General features: G+C 40.7%; 1 protein-coding gene across 2 annotated transcripts in view; it reads right to left on the bottom strand.

Annotated features, from left to right (window-relative positions):
* The window catches only part of APPL2 (adaptor protein, phosphotyrosine interacting with PH domain and leucine zipper 2), a 126,641-nt gene that overhangs the window by 15,327 nt on the left and 87,200 nt on the right, over positions 1 to 24,114 (bottom strand). Inside the window, exons 8-18 of one of the 2 annotated variants that reach the window (XM_073556923.1) lie at positions 15,673 to 15,819; positions 15,504 to 15,586; positions 15,067 to 15,225; positions 13,957 to 14,145; positions 6,021 to 6,063; positions 2,008 to 2,064; positions 1,832 to 1,920; positions 1,575 to 1,730; positions 1,431 to 1,486; positions 1,169 to 1,343; positions 786 to 822 (exon numbers count right to left, since the gene is read on the bottom strand). In XM_073556923.1, the coding sequence (XP_073413024.1) occupies positions 786 to 822; positions 1,169 to 1,343; positions 1,431 to 1,486; positions 1,575 to 1,730; positions 1,832 to 1,920; positions 2,008 to 2,064; positions 6,021 to 6,063; positions 13,957 to 14,145; positions 15,067 to 15,225; positions 15,504 to 15,586; positions 15,673 to 15,819 (1,191 nt within the window). Of the gene's footprint in view, positions 1 to 785; positions 823 to 1,168; positions 1,344 to 1,430; positions 1,487 to 1,574; positions 1,734 to 1,831; positions 1,921 to 2,007; positions 2,065 to 6,020; positions 6,064 to 13,956; positions 14,146 to 15,066; positions 15,226 to 15,503; positions 15,587 to 15,672; positions 15,820 to 24,114 lie in introns of both variants that reach the window. The other variant, XM_073556922.1, reaches the window with a different exon arrangement.

Raw genomic sequence — 24,114 nt, forward strand, 5'->3', positions numbered from 1 at the left:
CTCAGTATAACCCCGCCCACTCCACTGATTGGTAGCTTTCTGTGTACACTGTGCATAGGCAGAAAGCTACCAATAAGTGGTGGGGATGGAGTGCTACAGAGCCCATGAATATGGAAGACTACATGGCAGTAGGTTTACTATTTCTTCAGCATTAATCTCCTACTAATTAAACTGTGATCTTATCAAAACTACAGCAAGCAGCCCAGTAAGTGACACATAGCTTGAATAAAGTTCTCCATCTCTACATCATTCAGCTCTCAGATTAGGCTACAAAAAGCTGGTGACAGAGTCCGTTTAATGCAAGTGAGCAATTTACTCTTGACTAGCAGTAACAATGTCTGCCATAAACATCTGTCCTTCTGCGTATGAGGAGTGCCTGCTGGATAATATTGGTATTGGGTTAATGTAAAGGACTGGCACACTCAGCAGCCACAATGTGATTTGGATAAACAAAGTGTCAACTTTGGAGAATGGTTTCTATTCAATTAGATTAAAATCTCATTATTTCCTTCAGTTGCCTGTATGACTTTATGCAGAAAAGAGTGGGAAATTGTGGTATAAAGAAATACTTCAAAGACGACACAGAACGTTTTCTACTGTGATCTATAAATTATTCTAAAATTGGGATAAAACACAACTCATTTCTGTAAGCTTATCATGAATAGGAATATATTTTGCTTTTATGAAAAAATGATCTAGATTGAATAAGGAGTCAACAACAACAAGATTTATACAAAAATGTGACTATTAATCTAAACCGGTGTTACTAGTAGAAAAGTACTTACACTTGTTCTTATAACTTGTGTTTGAGGATCTATTAATCTGAAATGTAAAAGAAATGGTAAATCCAAGAATAAGTATTAGGAAAATGCAACTTACGGAACCCATAAAAGAAAATACATTTTGAGCAAAGTGCTCAAAAGATATTGATCTATAATTGTACGCTGCCTGCTAGCCTAGGAAGGCCAACAATGAAATGAGAAGAGGACTCCACTGTGCTGTTTCTTTCGGGATCCTGGTCATTTTGATTGCAAGAATAGTGCTCTACCTGTGCTATTCTTGCTATTAAATATACTGAAAACCGAGGTGAACATGCAATCTATAATTTTATGCCATACACAGTATTGTTTTTCTGCAGATTTTTCTTTTTCGAAAAGCTAAAATATACCTTATGCTTTTGCTGGTTACCATCAAGTGGGATTCAGTCATGCGAAATATATTATGGATGGCCCGTGCGGCTAAGACCTGTCTCATCGCTTCGAAGATAACCTGGTTAGTATGGTCCGTTTTTACTGCCATGGAGCCTAAAAAGCGAACTACAAACATTTGCTGCAAAAGTAAACCTGAAATCCAGAAAATAAGACAAAAACGTTTAATATTGGTCCTACAGATTCAGAAGAGAATTAATATAGTCAAATTAAAAGTGTTACCTTCATCCGCAGAACCGTCACGTTTATCATCAGATTCGCCAAATGGATTTGTACGTCTGAAAATAACAATATTTATCAAAGGATTAAAAATTCTATTGATTTCACATCCTACTAGATTAACTGGCTGACATCAGTATGACTTACCGGTTGCCTCTATTCTGATCCTGGAATTCAGTGGCTGGTAGAACAATGTCAAACTGTATCGGGGTACCGGGAGCTATTAACTGTTCCAGCTCTGGTTGCTTGGAGGAAGGCTCAGGCAAAGATTTGTTTTGTTCTACAGTCTGCGTAACGCTTTCACTGCTTGCAAGATTTGATAAGCAAGAATTTTATTTTATATTTCCAGAAAAATAAAGTTCTGTAGCATTAACAGTACCATCAGTATTGTATTGGATAAGTACCTTTGTGGTATGTTTTCAAGCTTTTTATCAAAACTAGTGATGGGAGTTACAGCCTGCTGTGCTGTCTGATTAAGTTTTATGGCTACAGCCTGTAGGAAATAAAAGACATTTATTAAAAATATACCGTCATGTAAAATCCTCAAACTACTTGGAAATACATCAATTCATAAAACTACCTCTGGATTATCAGATAAGTAGATCTGCCTCGAAATATTGTTGATTGCAGAAATCCACTGAAAGCAGAAAAGGAAAAAAAAATTAAAATATATATGGTATAAATATATGAATCAGGCAGACCATTCATCATGCCCAATTTCAAATGGGAGAAATCTGTGCCTCTTAGTAGCTACAATTTTTTTCTCTGTCGTGGTTTGGAACTGATCTGTATTGGAGCCAGGGCCCACAAGTTTGAAGGATCGCTGACGTGGCACATATATTCAATGAAAGGTAAGAAGGTGGATCCAGGCATTTACAATCCTATATAATAATAATAATAATAAGAATAATAATAAATACATAGCCAGGAACATGGATATACATAAATACCATAGTTCAATTTAATTTAGGGATACTCTCCATCCAATTGCAAAAACATCAAGAAAAACTGAGAATTTTTATCCCTCAGAAACAATACATAAAGAGAAAAGGAAACCATAAGAGTGTCTCGTCATTATTAGATACCAAAAAATTCATCAAAGACAAGACATGATAATATAAAAAGTTACAAAAAATTGCAAAAGGTAGAATACCTGTAAAACAGGCGAATAGTGATGTAGGGACTTATGTAAATGAACAGGGGTCAGAAACTCCCATGTAAATATATAGAACAATGGTTGTATTGTTAAGAGGTGGCAATTCCATGAATTAACATAGAGGCGAGCAAAGGTAAAGAAAGATAAAGACAAAAGCTCCCTATATAAAGAGAGGCAGTCACAATACAATCATCAGAGCAGTGTTAACAATAGTAACCATATGGTTAAACCACAGGAGTCCCCTTACCCATTGTAGAGATGTCCGGACGTTACACAAACACCCCGACGCGCGTTTCGCACCTAATAAAGTGAATCCTTTTATACATATGACGAGACACTCTTATGGTTTCATTTTCTCTTTATGTATTGTTTCTGAGGGATAAAAACTCTTAGTTTTTCTTGATGTATTTACAATCCGATATGCCTGACATTGGTGGTTAGCAAACATTTTAAGGGCCTTGTAAGTAGAGTTGAGCGAATATGTTCGAAATCGGTCATCAAATCTGAATTTGCCATATTTGTGCCATATTGGTACCCTATTCGTGCCAAATTTATGTTTGATGATCGGTTCCAAACAAATTAATTTATTTCTACTCCCACTGACTCCAATGATGTTCAGCGAATATTGCAAAAACAATATTTTGCCGCCGATCGTAATCGGAACCTAATTTTGAAAAATTTGCTCAACTATAATTTTAAGAGATGATCTGCAGAAATATACTGATGAGAATAATATAACAACTATCAACTGGCATGAGTTCATGAAAGACAAATCGTGTCCAAACTACATGCTGGGTTTCTCTATTATTTTAGAGCATTTTGGGATTCTCCTATCGTGAAAGTGAAAAACCCCTTTAAGAAGTATTTTATGCTTCTTAATAAATATAGGTTAATTTTACTCTAGCTATTATATTAACGAGAACCTGTTAGCAGCATTTTACTAAGTAAACTACAGACTTGGCCATATTTGTCATACTGATTACAACGATGCCTCAAGTGAAACAATCCGTTTTGTAGATTTTCTTTAACCTTTGTCTGATGTTTCCTTGTATTCATATCTTAGGGCATCGGGACTGGCCTACGGGCGTGACAATGGTTAGGGTCTTCAGCTTTGTTCCGTCCCCTCCATTGTGTCGGGGTGACTTTTCTTCATCATCTAAAATTTTGCACAGATTCTGTCCTAGCCGCGGGCAGTGCTTGCGCAGAATAAGCTCTTGGATGCCTTCAGGAAAATGGTTCTGGTGCCTTCGCATGCTTACCGTAAATCGATCTACTGGCGGGCTTGGGTAAAATGGCGCCGGTGACACTGAGCAATCTACGATTGCGCAGCTGCCGGCGCCATTTTCCTGAATACTTTCAAGAGTTTAATCTGCACAAACACCGCCTGCGGCTAGGACGGCATCGGCACAAAATTTTAAATAAGGAAGAAAATACACCTAGACACAGCGGAGGGGACAGAAAAAAAGCTGAACACCCTACCCACAGTCCCGCCCTGATGCACGAAGAGATGAATACAAGGAAACTTCTAACAAAGATTAAAGAAAAACTACAAAACGGATTTCTTCACCTGAGGTGTCAAAGTATTTTTAGTGTGCAGTCGTACACAATTTGTGCAGTAATAAAAGTTAAAACACAACTACAGATACCAAGTTGAAAGCAATAGCCTCGTCTTCATGGAAACTTGCATTGTATAAATTACAGCTACAATTACAGAAAAAATACAAGTAATGTAAACAATTGTGGCCCGATGATGCAAAATTAACTCGTAACAGCCAACAGGAACTTAGAATGGCTTTTTCTTTGTTTTTGTGGTGTTATCCTCCTGTGGGCTATCTCCTTGACGTTTCTCAGCACGGCTGATATGCCAGTGAAGTACCATTGTTGCAACAGCTTTGGATGATCGCGGGCACGTCGCTCACACTTCTGGAGGCAGAACAGTACTGATTCCCAAGAATTACATTCAGCCAGAAGTAGCATATTATAGTGAACAAAGAAATTAAATGTGCTCGGTTTCAGTACTCATTCTGGCACGTTTTGTGCTCTTCATGGAGGTTATCTGAGCACACGAGTCATAAGGCCTTTTGATTGCTTTTTATTACTAATTTTTCTTGCAGAGGAACTGACCCCCTCCAAAAAGCAATTTAGGTATTGTTTTTTTTTTGTTTGTTTGTTTTTTTACAAACGTGTTCCCTGTGCTCGATAGATCATGCTTTTTATTGAGTGGACTTTTATTGATGCAGCGATACAAATTTATCTATTTTATCCGTTTATTTTTTGTTTCAAATCCGCAGCAGAATAAAATTCAGCTGCTGACCCTACATCCACAGCATTTCAATTTTATGCTACAAATTTTAGTGAAAAGTTCACCTCTTCTAATGAAGCGGTGATTTCTGCACCAAAAACTCTCCAATAAATCTGCATCAAATTGCTGCAGCATGTTTTCCGCTGCAGAGTAGAATTGATGCTGGATTTTCCGTGTTGACATACCTTAATTGAGTAGTGACAGGGTTAATGACCACATTCCTATTAGTCTAAGAGAAGGGGTTAATAAAAAACAGCAGTCTGTAGCAGAGAAAGGGTTAATGTGCACAGCCACAGTGATGTAGGATGGGAAGGGTTTAATGGGGTATGTATCGCTGCGGTCTTAGGGCAGGAAAATTTTAGCTGAGGCCGACCGGGGTACATACCTCAGCTGTCCCCACCCCAAGCTACACCCCCTCCCTGTATAGAAAGGAGCAAACTAAAACTCCTAGCAAGTCCAGGCCGCTATGGGATGTCATAACAAATTACAGGAAGGTAATATGAGAACAACACGTCCCAGAATGCTAAGACTGTTTTTGTGTGATATTAGAGAAAATTACAGCCTGAAAATTACAATAAAAGGGTGGGAGGCGGTATAAGGAGAACTACAATTCCCAGCATGTCCAGGTTATGGGACAGTGATATTACAGAGAGTGTATATAGAAACTACAACTGACTACCAGCATTCCCCTGGCTCAGACAGACATCACTTAGCATATGAGGAGATGGTCTGTTCCACTTTCTTTCCCAATCTCTGCATACAAGCTTTGCCCCCTCAGGTCATGTGACGGTGACATTATTTCACGCCCTTCTCCACCCCACTGACCAATGTGACCATCAACGTGCCAGGATGGGGTTTACCAGTTGCTCAGGTGCTCGGCCATGCAGCTAGAAATGCAGCTCTGATCAGTGAGTACTAGTAGCACACTAGGGGTGTACTTACTTCTTGGAGGAGATTCTAGCTAGAGTACAGTATGCGTGGTATGGCCGCTATACCGATTTGTGCAGTAATAATTGTTTACAAAAATATCTAGGTATCACTTTAATCAGTAGGACATCGCCAATATGGCCCAGTCAGCACTGTACTGTGCTGCTGACAGGTTCTCTTTCAGGAAATGCAATCTATAAATGGTTACCTCTTCATATTCCCGTTTTCCTTCTGCTTGGAGAATGAGACTCCTGGAAAATGCAATAAAAGTTAAAATATGTTTCACTTATTAAAAAGCCACAGAATTTAAACACGGAAAGCAAACGAACAGAACAATGGAGTTCATATTAGTTCATTATAAATAGTTCAATAAAGACAGTTTCCACTTCTTTGATGGCATACTAAAATGTAGGGGATTATCGCTCTTTGTTCTCTAAAATAAATGCGGTGATGCCGATGGACGACCTGACTGCTACAGCTCATAACTCTTAAGACAGTTTTTATAAAACTTGGCTTTAACCAGGGCTGTGGAGTCGGAATCAGAGTCGTGGAGTCGGAGCCCATTTTGGTGAAGTCGGAGTTGGAGTCGGTATAAAATGGACCGACTGACTCCTAAAATATATAATAAATTGGCTACAGTAGTTCAATGCACTTTGTGGAGAATATTTTTTTCATATGAATTTGGGAAAGTTATGAAATGTCCTTTAAATGTCTGTCCTATTCTGATCTAAGGTTTAGGCTATGTGCCCACGTTGCAGAAATGCTGCAGAAGTGTCCGCAGCATTTCCACAACTCCCTGCCGCGGGTAAAACGCATACGGAATTCGCATTCGTTTTTCCGCAAAACACAAGCGTTATGCAAGCATTTTTAGCTTGCGGAATTCAAGCACTTTTCCAAGCGATTTGAAGCATCGCTTGGAAAAGTGATTGACAGGTTGGTCACACTTGTCAAGCAAAGTGCTTGACAAGTGTGACCAATTTTTTTTTTACTATCGATGCTGCCTATGCAGCATCAATAGTAAAAGATAGAATGTTAAAAATATTAAAAAAATAAAAAATATGGATATACTCATCTCCTGTCGGCCCCCGATCTCCTCAGCAGCGCTCCCGGTCCTCAGCGGTGCTGCCGGCAAGTTCTGTTCCCCAGTGATTCATTGCGAGAATGACCTCTGATGATGTAGCGGTCATGCAACTGCGACGTCACAAAGGTCATTTTGGCGCGAAGCACGCCTGGTAACAAAGCCGCTGCGTGCACCGCTGAGGACCGGGAGGACTCTGGGGGCCGACAGAGGGTTAGTATATACCTATTTTTTATGTTAATTCTATTTTTTCTCCTCTCCTCCAGACCCTGGGTACCATCCGCACATGAAACGCTCACTTTACGCATGGTGGGCATGGCCACATGCGTAAAGTGTCAATGCAATCCTATGGTGGCAGAATTCCGCCAAATTAATGGACATGCTGCATATTTTTCCGCAATGCGATTCAGCAGCGGAAAAGTCCGCAGCATGGGAACAGCAACTGAGGAATCCCATAGGATTGCATGGGATGCGTTTTATCGAACTTTTTTTTTTTTAAGCATTTCCAGGGCGGCCAAACCGCTGTGGAAACACTTAAACGCAACGTGGGCACACAGCCTTAGACTTTTAGCTGAGATGAATCTGTGCTGCAGTTTATGTTAATAAGTAGTGAAGCTCCTCCTCTACAGAGAAGGGGAAAAATAACAAAAAAAACAGGGAAGGAATGCCTGCATTCAACTCAGAACTTCTGGAGTGATCAGGAAAGCATGATTAAGGTAAGTACTTCTTAAAGCATATCTAAACTTTCAATAAACTGTGTCTAAATCAATAGTCCAGTATATGTTGTCTCTGTATGCTTGATATTTTAGTTTGTTTTTCCTCTTAGCTCCTGTTTGAAGAAATTAGCTGCTCTGATAACTTATATACACTATACATAGAATATAAGGGGAAAAACTGTTTTCTAACATCTCAAATTTGGAAATACAGTAACAGGATCGATGAGGACATATATATTTGTGTGTGTGTTTTGAAATATGATTCAGCACAAACATGCCTCCTCCCCTCTTCATAGACTGTGAAGAACTATGATGTGAAGCATTTAGTGAGCTACTCTGAGACAAGCCTGACATTGAAAGTTCAGAGTAAAGCTATCTTACAACATATTTTACAAACTTTATACTTATCTGTCCTATTGATTTATGCAAAGATTGTTTTACTTCTATCCTAAATTATACACTGCATGATTCCCTATTCTTGCAAGAATTTCAATATACCTTTTTCTTTTACAGGACAAAATTATTTTGAGAGTGAATTTACATAATAAAATGTTTTATTGATGAAGCATATCTGCGAAACGTGCGTCGGGGCATTGGTGGCATCATGGACGGGCAATCCAATCAATAATATGGGTAAGTTATAAAACTCTATTGTCCTATGTTTGTTTGTATGGCTGGTTCCTTGTGACCACTATGGTCTTTATTATATGCACTTTATTATCAGCCTGACAACTTAGGTTTTTCCACTTTTGCATGTATCAGCATATAGCTACCATATAGTCTGTTACCATTCCACTTTACCACTTAGTGTATTTGAGTACTATCCTTTCTTTGATTATATCCTCAGTGTTTATTTGATGTATTTGATATGTGATGCATTTTAAAAATTAACAATAAAAATTATATTTTATTCATTTATATACTCTTGCTAGTGATGTGTTTGGGGTTTTGGTTCCCATAGTTTCAGGTCTATAATTATAACACACCCATCTCTTATTAATATGATGGGAATAATGTTTTTCCTTATTTAAAGTTTCCTATATGATATGTTTGTGGACACTGTGCTTATTATCTTCGAAAATAATTAGTTGAGGTGTGTTTACGATATATTGACGTAGTCAATGTGTTCCCATCCTCCATCTTACTGATCTGTATAGCCAAAAATGGTAATGTTTTTAATTCTATTTCAAATGTGAAGAGCAGGCCTACCCTATTGATGTTAAGATTTTCAATAAACAATTTAAAAACTTTTCTTTCGTGCCTTTCCAGAGAATGAAAAAATCGTCAATAAATCTTACCCAAAATATCTATGAATTTGGTGTAATCCCATAAGTCCTCGGAAAAAACGACGGTGTCTTCCCACCAGCCCAGGAACAGGTTTGGATAACTTGGCGCACATGGATTACCCATAACGGTGCCCCTGAGCTGGTGGTAGGTCTTGCCATCAAAGCCGAAGAAATTATTCTTGAGAGAAAATTCAAGGCGATTGATTACAAAATCATTGTGCTGTTACATCCTCTGTTATGAAGGAAATGTCTTACACCTTTAATGCCCATCTCATGTGGTATGGATGAGTATAATGCCTCCATATCTATGCTGGCTAGCATTGTGTCTGGTTCAACAGGTGTACCTTCTAATTTAGGAAAGGAGATCCATTGTGTCCCTGATATGGGAGGGGAGTGTATCGACAAATGGTCTAAGTATGTCACCAATATACGCCCCCAAGTTATGACATATACTCCCAATCCCGGACACAATGGGTCTTCCTTTTAGGGGGGCAAATCCTTTGAGGACCTTTGGAAGGCTGTAAAAAGTAGCCATGACCGGATGCTGAGGGAGAAGAAAGGAAAACTTGTCTTGGCTGATTAGTTTGTTATTTTTGGCCAATAGTAAAAAGGTACTTGAGACTTCCCATAGATGCTGATATAGGATTGTCCCTCTGAATCCTGTAGTCTGAGGAATCTTGTAGCAAGGAAAGACACATATTCCTATATTGTTTGACATCCATAATTACAATATTCCCCTCCTTGTCAGAAGATTTTATTACTATGGATGTGTCTTTCTCTAAATCACACAATGCTGTAATTTGTTCTCTTGATAGGTAACGTGGACCTTGCAATTTTGTAATTGCCTTGATTTCATTGGTTACTAAATTCAAGAAGATATCTATAGCTGGTGGTATTTTTGAGGCTTGATTTTTTTAAGGAAGTAAAAGGACCATGCCCACAGGATGGTGGTATTTTTGAGGCTTGATTTTTTTAAGGAAGTAAAAGGACCATGCCCACAGGATGTTGGCCCTCTCTCTTCCAGATTAGCCAAAAATTGTACATCTGGTAACAAATCAGGTTGAATATTACGGTCCTGGCATATTTTATTATCCTTTTGTCTAAAAAATGTATGCCATCTCAACTTCCTTAAAAAAAGATTAACATCCTTAATGGTGCCAAAGGTTGATATATCTGTAGTTGAAATGAAAGAGAGTCCTTTACTTAAAATCGTTATTTCTGTATCTGTTATGTGTCTCTGAGACAGGTTTATTACCTGTAGATCTAATCCTTTTCAAATGGATTTCGGTTCCACAGGGGAAAGGCCCGGTCTAAAAAACCTCCCCCTAGGTGAGGCAGAGACATAGCATTCTCGTCTAGCAAAGCCCCTATTTTTTCCTCTCTGTCGCCCCCTTAAACTCTTATGTCTAGTGTCTGCATCTGAATGTTACATTTCAGTGGAGGACTAATCTGTTTCCCTCTCCCTTTTTTGTCTGCTCCCCCAAAATTGGTAGATCTTATTGTCTTTGAAATCCTGCAGATCCCTGCAGAATTGTTTGTGTTTCCTTGCCACTGCAAGCACCCAAATATCTATCTTCTCTCCCCTGATGAATCCACTGAACAGGGGAAGAAACGCGTTGTGAGGTTACACGGTTCATATGGGCTACCCCTAAATAGGTCTACACTTGGGTATTGCCCTTGTTAGGGCGGGAGCAAAGCAGGGGCACTACAAGGAGTAATACATGGAATATTCCAGTCTTATATCCCCCCCCTCCTCCCACCATCCTTTCCCTTCAAGGTTGGACAGATCTGAGAAGGGAATGAACAAGAACGTGTATGGGTGAGGTCCAACCATTTTTTAAATAGATCACTGTTAATCAAGAGCACTTGCACTTTGGAAAAAAATTATGTATGTATGTCCGAGATATACGATGGCTGTTGTTTTTAATATAGCCATTAAAGGTTAAGTTCTATAAGTACATTCCTGGCCATGCTATTATCCTATAGTACTTGATTGGTTAGGTTTATGTGGATTAGATCAGTAGCTGATCCTGTAGCTGATTTTAAGACGCTAGCAGTAAAAGATACTAAAGCTCATCACAGCAGCCAGGTTCTCCAGACCTTAGTGGAAAAAGTTCTGCAAGATTATGAACTCAAAAAAGAACAGGTTCTTGCTATTGTAATTGATAATGCTTCAAACATGATAAGTACAATTAAACTGATGACTGAGAATAATGAAGGTGAACAGCAGCTAGAAGAACATTTCACATTCAGTATGTTGGAGATGGAAGGCCACAGTCCTGTTCCAACAACGGAGGAACATACAGATATTACTACACTACAGAAGAACAGAAAAATGATTCTTTACAATTAGATGATCTTGTTGAAGCTGCTTCACACCTATTCATCACAAGCGCTGTGTTGTGCACACGCTGCAGCTGGCAATAAGAGATAGTTTGCAAGAGGGACATGCTGGAACTCTGATTAGCAAAGTGAGGAAATTGGCTATTGCTGACAGAACCTCTAAAATTGATTCGATCTTGAAGAGACGTGCTGGAAAAGGGGAAATTGTGGTTCAAGCCACTCGGTGGGGCAGCACCTATTTAAAGATTGAGCGACTGCTTGAGCTGAAACCCTTCCTTGTAGATATGGCCATCCCTCAGGTAACACTACATGAAGGTCAATGGACACAGGTAGCTGAATTGAAGGAATTGCTTCATCACCCATTTACAGTGTCTAAAAAGTTACAAGCTGAGGATTTAACTCCTGGCATTTTTATAAAGGAGTGGATGAACTTGTTGTTTTGCCTATACCAAAGAGGTTTAATCACAGATGGCATTGCTGCTTCAATGAAACGTGGGGAGAGACACTGCTATTAGAAAATTAAATTCTTCTGGCAGCTGTTAATGTGGACCCGAGTCATCGTATATTGCTGGATGATCAACAGCTTACTAAAGGAAAAGAAACTTTGATTGAGGTAGCAGTTAGGATGAGTGGGCTACAGGACGGGCAAGAGCAAGAGGACTCAAGTCCTGCCAGTGCTATTGCTTCTGTTTCTTCATCCTCATCAGATGAGGAGTTTGATTTCTAAAAGTATTTGGAAGACATGGAGCAGGCAAAGCATTGCTTCAAGGAAAATGATTCCACTCCATTAGAAAACAGATTGACCATATTTCAGCAACATTTTTCACTTGCTCGCAAAGAAGTAGAAGAGTTCAATTGTTCATCAAAACTGACTGTGCACGAGGCAATTCCTTTACACCCTGAAATTGTTAGAGATGTTGCCCATGTGGTTACTGCTTTGCCACCAACCCAAGTTAGTGTAGAGCGGTTGTTCTCTAGCCTTAAAATAATTAGGTCAGGCTTGAGGTCATCTATGAAGGAGCATCTGATAGAGACGATACTATTTCTCAGAACAAATTCATAGACTGCACAAATGTTATTCAGTACGTTTTTGTTGAAAACTTTTTTTTTTCCCACTTACTGCATAGTGTATAATAAATTGTAAATACGCAAAAGCTTTTTTGTTCTAAAGTTGTATTCCAATAAATAAATTTTATGTTCTATGTAAATGGCTTGATTATTGTATCATAATAATGATTAAAAGCCTGATGCTACCATTTTACTACAGTAAATTTATCATTTAAACATGAGCCATGTATGACAGAGTTGGAGTCATGGAGACTGAGGAGTCAGAGTTGGAGTCAGAGGTTTGGCTTACCGACTCCACAGCCCTGGTTTTAACGGCTCGATTTTTGATCTTCTGCCGAGTACCAGGCATACATCAAGGATCACTGAATATACTAATCTTAAGGGGGTTTTACACATAGCGATATCGCTAGCAATATCGCTAAAACGTCACTGATTTTGTGACGTTATAGCGATATCGCTAGCGATATCGCTATGTGTGATACTTACCTCCGACCGGCTCCCCCGCTGTCCGTCGCTGATCGCGTGAGATCGGGCGGCTCCATTTCTCGTCGTCTGCTTCCTGCTGGGCTTCCTGCTGTGTGAGACGAGCGACGCTGGACGCGGGCGGGAGGACGTCAGGATCGCTGTGTGTGAAAGGTGAGTATCGTGCGCTGCGTCGCTGCTGCATCACTGTGAGATCTTTCTGTGTGAAAGCTCACTAGCGATCATTTAGCGATGCACCAGCGTTCCTGACCGGGTCGGATCGCTGGTGTATCGCTAAATGTAAAAGGGCCTTAAGTCTGATTAACACCCCACCCCACACACCCCCGTATCTTTCCTCCCTTGCGTCTTCTCTACTGCTTTCTCTCTTCTCCATCTGCTTCTCTCTTGGTTTACATCTTAGGTTGCTAAGAATGTAGTATGACTAATAACATAAATGTCAAGATGTCACATCACATTTCTCACGATCACCTATCTGGACATTATACAATGTCCACATTTGTAAATAATTGCAAGTAACACTCAGTGCCTTAGGTTTTGGCTGTTTCTTATGCAAATTAATAAAGAAAGAAAAGTTATAAAAAAAAAAAAAAAAATGATTAGCATTTTTGGATTTTTTAAATTAAAATTTTTGAGTTGTAAAATTTGGTAACAGGTTTCTGCATAGTCAGTGTAAATTGTTTTATAGCTGACCACTCATACAGATAACTCCAAGAGCAAGTAAACTGCCAGGTGCGCATATCTCCAGGACCAAATGGCGCAAAGAAATAAGAGAAATAAGAGAAAGAGCAGCCAGTTGATCTGATGACAGGTCCTGCTTAAAGATTGTCCAACTACTGAATAGAAAGACGCAAATATAAAATTCTAATAATGAGTGTTACACATAAATGTACATAAAATATAAAAAATAGAAATTCATCTAAATAACTTAAGCCAGAAGCACATGTCCACTTAAAGAATTACTCCCACCATAGAAAGTTATCACCTATCCCCTGGATAAGTGACATCTCTATGGTGGCATCCGACCTCTGTGACTCCCTTAACCGATCCGAAGAAGGAGCCATGTTGAATGTGGAAAAAAAATCTTTAAAAGTTACCAGGTACTGTGGAGTAAGACCTTATTATACAGGTTATATCAAGCCAATGAGTTTATGAAAGAATTAGACCACTTACGATTTGCCATTGGGAGCAGTGATTTGAAAGCAGTATCGTCTGTCTTCGCAGTCCACAGCCATGACTGAACAGTTGTCTAGGTCCTGAATCAGACCCCCAGCTACTTCACCACGGTGCTGACACATTAGGTTTCCCCCTTGCGTAAAGAAATACAATCTCTCCCATGTTGTGGTAACCAAACCAGTTTTGCTGAAGGGCATAAAAATAATAGACTGATAACTATACACACTTCATAAAAAGCCTTATATACAATGACCAAACCTAACGGCGTCTCCTTTGCTAATACATTCTATGTCAGAAGGTGGGGGGAGGGAATTCATGATACATGTAAAAAAAAACAAAAAAAAACAAAACTGTATTTGTTCATTATTTGGTTTTAGATACTTTTTAAAATAATCATCATTTTTGTTGTACTATGGCTCAGGATAGTATACTATCCTTCTATGAAATGGAAATACTTCTTTAAAGGGTATCTGTCACCAATTATTTCGCATATAAGCTGCCGGCACCGCCATCAGGGGCTTATCTACAGCATTCTGTAATGCTGTAGATAAGCCCCCGATGTAACCTGAAAGTTAAGAATAACAAGTTAGATTATACTCGCCCTTAGGGGCGGTCCGGTGCGGTCCAGGTCCGATGGGTGTCGCGGTTCGGCGCCTCCTATCTTCTAGCGATGACGTCCTCTTCCTTGCTTCTATCGCGGCTCCTGTGCAGGCGTAATTCTCTGCCCTGTTGTGAACAGAGTACTGCAGTGCGCAGGCGCCGGGAAAGGTCAGAGAGGTCCGGCGCCTGCGCACTGCAGTACTTTACTCTGCCCTCAACTTGGCAGAGAATTACGCCTGCGCAGAAGCCGTGACAGAAGCAAGGAGTAGGACGTCATCGCTACAAGATGGGAGGCGCCGGACCCGGACCGCGACACCCATCAGACTCAGACCGCACTGGACCGCCCCCCCCGGTGAGTATAATATAACTCGTTTTTCTTATCTTTCAGGTTACATCGGGGTCTTATCTACAGCATTACAGAATGCTGTAGATAAGCCTCTGATGGTGGTGCCGGCAGCTTATATGCGAAAAAATAGTTGACATTCCCTTTAAGCAACAGTTTTTTACCTTCTCATATTTAGATAGCCAGCCTTTTGGAGCAGGTTTCGGTTGATAACTGGGGAGGACACGTCACAGTCTGGTGTATATAAGGCGTCACTACCAGAAAGTAGCTCTTGTTGAGTAATCCTCATAGACTCCGCTTCAGCATCCAACTCTCCTTGTATTCTAAAAGAGCAGACGGCAGTCCTCAATGGTTGCTGGTGTACAGAATTCCAGTAATATAATACAGGTACAGACAGATGAAGCAAAACAATAAAACTGCTTCCCAGACAGTCGATATTCAGCCACTTCCATGTTGGAGGCATGTATGGAAACTGATCGGTAGGTTATGTTCTGCTGGCCATTAGATACATTACACCATGCTTTATTGAGGTAGGTGCATCCAACAAACACTTGCTTAGAAACTTTCCAGGATGGTATTATTAAATGTTCTCCATGCTTACCGCTGGATCATGCAGATCACTGAAGCTAAGAAGCCATCCATTTTTTGGGAAAACATTTCACAGCCCTTTTTCAAAAAAGCAATCTGCAAAATATTGAAATATGTTACGCTTTAAAAGCTATAATAATTTTAAATACATCTGTTAATAAGGGTAAGGCTGTAATTATCACCTGTCCTTGCGTGTACCCCAGAATAGGATCCAGCATTGCCGTCCTCTTCCTATACTGGAGAGCATTTAAGGCACAGTAGTACTGCAGTGACGACAGGTGTTGCTTCCGTCTAGCTCCAGCAACTTCTTTCGCGATCTCAGCTTTTAGCTTTATAAAATGAATTAGCAGAAAACCTTAAAACTTAAATCTATACAATACTTCCCTTCCCTTACATGAACAGAAGTTGGTAAACATTTATAATCTGCCTGGATGTGTATAGACTGTATCTGCACAACTACAAGGAAGAGTTGTGAAACTTTACGTACCACATGCCCAAGGTATCTTAGGCTGGTTTCACATTAGCGTTTTTTAGCGCAGCGCATCGTGCGCGTCCATGCGCATGCGGCATGAGCCGCTATGTTTAACATGGGGGCGCATGGTCTAGCGTTTGCATGCGTTTTCATGCGCATGCATTTTGTAGTGTGCTCCTAGGCGCGCCGGACGCAACCTGTTGCATTTTTGGTCCGTCCAACCTGTGTAAAAAAAACACATGCGCACGCTTGTGCACGGAATGCGCAAAAAAATCATATTACAGTCTATGGGAACGCAGGCGTGCGCATGGACATGCGCACGCCTGCGTTTAAAATTGCATGCGTTTTAAGAGTTAACATGGCTAGAAACTGGTTAAAACGCATGCGCCTAAAAAAAGCAAACGCATGCAAAACGTATGATGCGTTTTTTGCATGCGTTTCTATTGCGCCCCAAGCGCAGCGCTAAAAAACGCTAATGTGAAACTAGCCTTAGCTTGTTGCCTTTCAAACAATTAACTGCTTTAGACACAACGTTTAGAAGCTCCAGTATACATTATATACCCAGTATAGCCAAGCTAGATAAGGTTGACAAATAAAATTTGAAGGGTGTGTACATCTTCTATGGAATTTTTTTCTTTACGTGAATGTATGTATTTGGAGCTAAAAAACATTTTTCCAATTCACTATCATAAAAAAGTTTTGCTTTTACAAGGCCTTTGTGTCCCTGCACCATCAGCCTTGATGTGGTCTGTGTCCATAAATCAGCTGAAAGGAGGTCCAAAAAAAAGAGATAAAAAAGTTAGAAATAATGATGAGCAATCGTGCTCGGATAGGGTGTTATCTGAGCATGCTCTGGTGCCAACCGAGTGTCTTCGGGGTGCTCAGAATATATGCTCTGAGTCCCCACGCTGCATGTCCGAGGCTGTTTGACATCCACAACACATGCGGGGATTGCCTAATAAACAGGCTAATCACTAGTTAGAAATGCTCTGATTGCCCTGAATTCACTGATGGATTCAAAGTTAACCCATTCTGCAGCTAACAACAGACAGACCGGGCTGACACAGAGGATATAGAACGCAAACTGTGCAAAAATTTTTAATAAAACCAATTATAAAAATAATTTGAAGTAAAAAATACATGCATTCATTGGAGTGAAAAAATGTTCCCAAAAGGTGGACTACCTAGGCAGTTTAAGAACTTGTTATTCCCTTAGTTTAAGTCACTCATTTTATTTTTGATTGTTAGCACCATACACAGGAGAATATAGTGACGGCATAGGGCTAAAATTTACCATTACTTTATGTGCAATAGGGATGTCACCTCTGTGTTCCTAGCCATTAGAATTAAAGGGAATCTGTCACCGGAAGTTGCAGACCGATGTAAATGGCCTGTGTCCGGTCCGATGGGCGGTGTTTCTTTTTTCTCCACCTCATCCGTGGCCCCCGTCTGCGCTCTTCTCCGGTATTCTTCTCCATCGTTCGCACGTGCGCAAAGCAATCTTGCTTCACGCATGCGCAGTATGCTTTGCCCAACTGTGGGCAAAGACAAAAATCATTACTGCGCATGTGCCAGTACACTATGTCCCGGAAGTATTTTGCTGTGCTCCGAGACTTAGTGTACCGGCGCATGCGCAGTAATGATTTTCGGTGAGCGTGGACAGGGGCCACAGATGGGGTGCAGAAAAAAGAAGAAACACCGCCCATCGGACCGGACCCAGGTCATTTATATAGGCCTGCAACTTCCGGTGACAGATTCCCTTTAAGGGAATGTGGGACTGTGGCTGCTTCACAATCTTTCCCTGCACAGCTTCAACATGGCCATCTGAAACGTAAAAGATCTGTAGGCCCAGGGCTGTGGAGTCGGAGTCTGTGTCCATTTTGTTGGAGTCTAAGTTAGAGTCGGTATAAAATGGACCAACTCCTTAAATATAAAACTAGCTGAAGAGCCCGGCGCTGCCTGGGCATAGTAACTAACTGTGGTTAGTTATAACAAATTATAATGATTATAGATCTATATCTGAGTGTATAGTCCCGCCCCACTCCGCATAGCCACATTCACTATAATATCCCACATCATCCCATCAGCCAGAGCCAACGGACTACTACCCCTAATATCTCACATCGTCCCGTCAGCCATAGCCACCGGATTACTACCCCTAATATGCCACATCATCCCGTCAGAGCCACCCGACTACTACCACTAACATCCCACATCATCCCGTCAGCCAGAGCCACCAGACCAGACTACTACCACTAATATCCCACATCATCCCGTCAGTCAGAGCCACCAGATGACTACCCCTAATATGCTACACCATCCCGTCAGAGCCACCAGACTACTACCATTAATATCCCACATCATCCCATCAGAGCCACCGGACTACTACCCCTAATATCCCACATCATCCCGTCAGCCAGAGCCACAGGACTACTACCCCTAATATCCCACATCATCCCGTCAGCCAGAGCCACCGGTCTACTATCCCTAATATCCCACATCATCCCGTCAGCCAGAGCCACCGGATTACTATCCCTAATATCCCACATCATCCCGTCAGCCAGGGCCACCGGACAAATACCCCTAATATCCCACATCATCCAGTCAACCAGAGTCACCGGACTACTACCATTAATATCGCACATCATCCCGTCAGGCACAGCCACCGGACTACTACCCCTAGTATCCTACATCATCCCGTCACAGCCACCGGACGACTACCAACCCGTAATATCCCATATCATCCCATCAGAGCCAACCTTGTCAGGTTGGCGCTGTTACACCGATTAAAATGATGCCTGGGTTGGAGAAATCCATCTTGTGTTTCTTTTTTTAATCCGTGTTTTTACTTTTAAGTTAATAAGGATTCTTCATGCCAGACAAAGAGAAGTTCCTGATTCTGGGTGCCCCCTGCAGTCTGTGTCAGAGGGTGGTCTGTGTCAGCACGGTAATAAATTGTGTTATTTCCAGCTTTACAGAAGGATGATAACACCATAGAAATGATAAGAATAATAGGACTCAGTTACAACAATTGTCTACAAGGAAAACTGTTGCTCATAGCAACCAATCACAGCTCAGCTTTAATCTTTTAAACAGCTCTGATGAAATGAAAGATGCTCAGTGATTGGTTGCTATGGGCAACACAGGCAGTGTAACCTTTTGTGGTCAAGATGTGCCTATGAAATATAGACATTAGATATTTATTATATCTATATTAGATATTTATTATATATATGTATATACTAGATATTTAATACACGGGGCTTTGCTTGTGGAATGAGTGTGGCTATGTGGAGTGGGCGTGGACATACACACACATAAAATATATATAATATATGTATGTATATATATATATATATACACATATATATATATATCTAGGGTCCAGTAGTTCAGTGCAGGATGTGCTGTAAATGTATTCATAATAATTTGGGAAAGTTATAAAATATCCTATAAATATCTGTTCTATTCCTGATCTAGGGATCTCGATTTTTAGTTGAGATGAATCTGTCCTGCACTTTATATACATGCTCAGTGGTGAGGCAGTGCTGTGGAGTCGGATGTCAGGAAAATTGAGGAGTCGGAGTCAGAGTTAGTGCTTAGGCTTACCGACTCAATAACCCTGTCCTGCAGCACAACTACATTCAAGAGAATATGAGAATATGTCTCGCTGGAGTTCCTTGCACAGCCAGGGGGCATCAGCCATCCTTTATTCTCAGGATTGGTGCTAAAGGTCAGACATCAACCAATAAAACTGATGGAACATCCTAGCAATATGCCTTCAACTTGTACTTTAGCAATACACCTTAATTGCTGTTTATGTCCAGCACAATTGAATGCAAATTACAGTTGTGGCCAAAAGTATTGACACCCCTGCAATTTTGTCAGATAATACTCAGTTTCTTCCTGAAAATGATTGCAAACACAAATTTTTTGGTATTATCTTCATTTAATTTGTCTTAAATTAAAAAACACAAAAGAGAATGAAGCAAAAAGCAAAACATTGATCATTTCACACAAAACTCCAAAAATGGGCCAGACACAAGTATTGGCATCCTCAGCCTAATACTTGGTTGCACAACCTTTAGCCAAAATAACTGCGACAAACTGCTTCCGGTAACCATCAATGAGTTTCTTACAATGCTCTGCTGGAATTTCAGACCATTCTTCTTTGGCAAACTACTCCAGGTCCCTGATATTAGAAGGGTTCCTTCTCCAAACTGCCATTTTTAGATCTCTCCACAGGTGTTCTATGGGATTCAGGTCTGGACTCCTTGCTGGCCACCTTAGAAGTCTCCAGTGCTTTCTCGCAAACCATTTTCTAGCGCTTTTTGAAGTGTGTTTTGGGTCATTGTCCTGCTGGAAGACCCATGACCTCTGAGGGAGACCCACCTTTCTCACACTGGGCCCTACATTATGCTGCAAAATTTGTTGGTAGTCTTCAGACTTCATAATGCCATGCACACGGTCAAGCAGTCCAGTGCCAGAGGCAGCAAAGCAACCCCAAAACATCAGGGAACCTCCGCCGTGTTTGACTGTAGGGACCGTGTTTTTTTCTTTGAATGCATCTTTTTTTCTCCTGTAAACTCTATAGTCATGGCCAAAAGTTTTGAGAATGACACAAATATTATATTTTCACATGATCTGCTGGCCTCTGGTTTTGTGTATTTGTCAGATGTTTTTATCACATACAGAAATATAATTGCAATCATACTATGAGTAGCAAAAGGTTATATTGACAGTTAGAATGAGTTAATGCAGCAAGTCAATATTTGCAGTTTTGACCCTTCTTCTTCAGGACCTCTGCAATTCTCCCTGGCATGCTCTCAATCAACTTCTGGATCAAATCCTGACTGATAGCAGTCCATTCTTGCAGAACCAATGCTTTTATTTTGTCTGAATTTGAAGGTTATTGTTTGTCCACCCGTCTCTTGATGATTGATCACAAGTTCTCAATGGGATTAAGATCTGGGGAGTTTCCAGGCCATGGTCCCAAAATCTGTATGTTTTGTTCCCTGAGCCACTTAGTTATCACCTTTGCTTTATGGCAAGGTGCTCCATCATGTTGAAAAAGGCATTGTTGATCGCCAAACTGCTCTTGGACGGTTGGGAGAAGTTGCTCTTGGAGGACATTCTGGTACCATTCTTTATTCATGGCTGTGTTTTTAGGCAAGACTGAGAGAGAGCCCATTCCCTTGGCTGAGAAGCAACCCCACACATGAATGGTTTCAGGATGCTTGACAGTTGGTATGAGACAAGACTGGTGGTAGCGCTCACCTGGTCTTCTCCGAATAAGCCGTTTTCCAGATGTCCCAAACAATCGAAAAGGGGATTCATCAGAGAAAATGACTTTACCCCAGTCCTCAGCAGTCCACTCCCTGTACCTCTTGCAGAATATCAGTCTGTCCATGATGTTTTTCCTGGAGAGAAGTGGCTTCTTTGCTGCCCTCCTTGAGACCAGGCCTTGCTCCAAGAGTCTCCGCCTCACAGTGCGTGCAGATGCACTCACACCTGCCTGCTGCCATTCCTGAGCAAGCTCTGCACTGCTGGTAGCCCGATCCCGCAGCTGAAACACTTTTAAGAGACGATCCTGGCGCTTGCTGGTCTTTCTTGGGCGCCCTGGAGCCTGTTTGGCAACAAGGGAACCTCTCTCCTTGAAGTTCTTGATGATGCGATAGATTGTTGACTGAGGTGCAATCTTTCTAGCTGCGATACTCTTCCCTGTTAGGCCATTTTTGTGCAGTGCAATGATGACTGCACGTGTTTCTTTAGCAATAACCATGGTTAACAGAAGAGAAACAATGATGCCAAGCACCAGCCTCCTTTTAAAGTGTCCAGTGGTGTCATTCTTACTTAATCATGACAGATTGATCTCCAGCCCTGTCCTCATCAACACCCACACCTGTGTTAATGGAGCAATCACTGAAACGATGTTAGCTGGTCCTTTTAAGGCAGGGCTGCTGATGTTGAAATGTGTTTTGGGGGATAAAGTTAATTTTCTAGGCAAATATTGACTTTGCAAGTAATTGCTGTTAAGCTGATCACTCTTGATAACATTCTGGAGTATATGCAAATTACCATTAGAAAAAATGAAGCAGTAGACTTTGTAAAAATTAATATTTGTGTCATTCTCAAAACTTTTGGCCATGACTGTATGTTGATGCCTTTGCCCAAAAAGCTCTACTTTTGTCTCATCTGACCAGAGAACATTCTTCCAAAACTTTTTAGGCTTCTTCAGGTAAGTTTTGGCAAACTCCAGCCTGGCTTTTTTATGTCTCGGGGTAAGAAGTGGGGTCTTCCTGGGTCTCCTACCATACACAGTCCCTTTTCATTCAGACGCCGACGGATAGTACGGGTTGACACTGTTGTACCCTCAGACTGCAGGGCAGCTTGAACTTGTTTGGATGTTAGTCAAGGTTCTTTATCCAACATCCGCACAATCTTGCGTTGAAATCTCTTGTCAATTTTTATTTTCCGTCCACATCTAGGGAGGTTAGCCACAGTGCCATGGGCTTTAAACTTCTTGATGACACTGCGCACGGTAGACACAGCAACATTCAGGTCTTTGGAGATGGACTTGTAGCCTTGAGATTGCTCATGCTTCCTCACAATTTGGTTTCTCAAGTCCTCAGACAGTTCTTTGGTCTTCTTTCTTTTCTCCATGCTCAATGTGGTACACACAAGGACACAGGACAGAGGTTGAGTCAACTTTAATCCATGTCAACTGGCTGCATGTGTGATTTAGTTATTGCCAACACCTGTTAGGTGCCACAGGTAAGTTACAGGTGCTGTTAATTACACAAATTAGAGAAGCATCACATGATTTTTCGAACCGTGCCAATACTTTTGTCCACCCTCTTTTATGTTTGGTATGGAATTATATCCAATTTGGCTTTAGGACAATTCTTTTTGTGTTTTTTCATTTAAGACAAATTAAATGAAGACAATAATAACAAAGAATTTGTGTTTGCAATCATTTTCAGGAAGAAACTGAGTATTATCTGACAAAATTGCAGGGGTGTCAATACTTTTGGCCACAACTATATATATAAAACATTTTGAAATACTCTTAAAAAGGTGTGTATCATCCTTACTTCTCTGGAGCACCCAAAATGTCTCATCTTTCTGCTTACTGGGGGGGTGGGCGATCCTTCTTGATTGAAGAATGACAAGAAAAAAGATCATGCCCACAGAAATGGGAACACCCAAGTTTTGTAAGCGACTATACTTTAATAGAAAAACCTAATGCACATGCTTCAAAGGCACAACAATTGTTAAAAACATTTAAAAACTGAAGCACACAATCCAATCATGCCACAAAATTGTGGCAATGACAACCCACAGCTATTCCCACAAAGCACGCAGTGAATACAACAAAGGCTCAAGGGCAATTAGCAAATGATATGTCATATATTGTGACAAAGAAGCAAACAATGGATATCTGTATAATATGGGCTTCGGTTTGCGCATGCACGACACAGCCCGATTGGTGCATGCACAGTCTAGACTAAACCCAACTTTATAGACAACTGCTGCACCGCGACACTAACAAGATGGCTTTTCTAATAAAGTATAGCCTTTTACACAACTTGGGTGCTCCCATTTCTGTTGGTATGTTCTTTTTTCCTTGTCCTTTTTCAGTACTATTTAACAACCCCCTCATATTAGTGTGCAGCGGTGCCCTCCGTCCTTCTTAGTTTCTCTGTCGATTCTTCTTGATTGACATGCTTAGACCAGCGGTATTGTTGATCCGTTGGCCAAAACTGTACTCTCTCTGATGTGGCTATAAGAGGCAGCTTTGTCTGTGCAGCACTGAAGGAGCTCTGTTACACTGAAGCTTGCCAGATCACAAACTACGTACGAGTGAGCTACAGTTTCAGTGCAGCGCTTACAAGCTCTGTTTGGCCACGGCTACTAAATTTCAGAGATGGACAGTAGGCGACTAAATGTAAGCAAAAAGTAAAGTTTTTAGAATAACAGTGCAGAATTTTAATAAGTAAATTGTGAAACTGCTTGTTTTTTTACAGGCACTGTCTAATTATACCAATTTTCTAAGATGCGGCTAAAACTGTAAAAATATAAATGTCAGAAATTCACACTGAGCTAAAAGATTCATAGAATCCTGGTCCAGTGGTCATGTTAGAAGTTCATG

This window comes from Dendrobates tinctorius, unplaced genomic scaffold, assembly GCF_039654945.1.
Source record: "Dendrobates tinctorius isolate UK_male_01 unplaced genomic scaffold, ASM3965494v1 ptg000241l, whole genome shotgun sequence".
Lineage (NCBI taxonomy): Eukaryota > Metazoa > Chordata > Amphibia > Anura > Dendrobatidae > Dendrobates > Dendrobates tinctorius.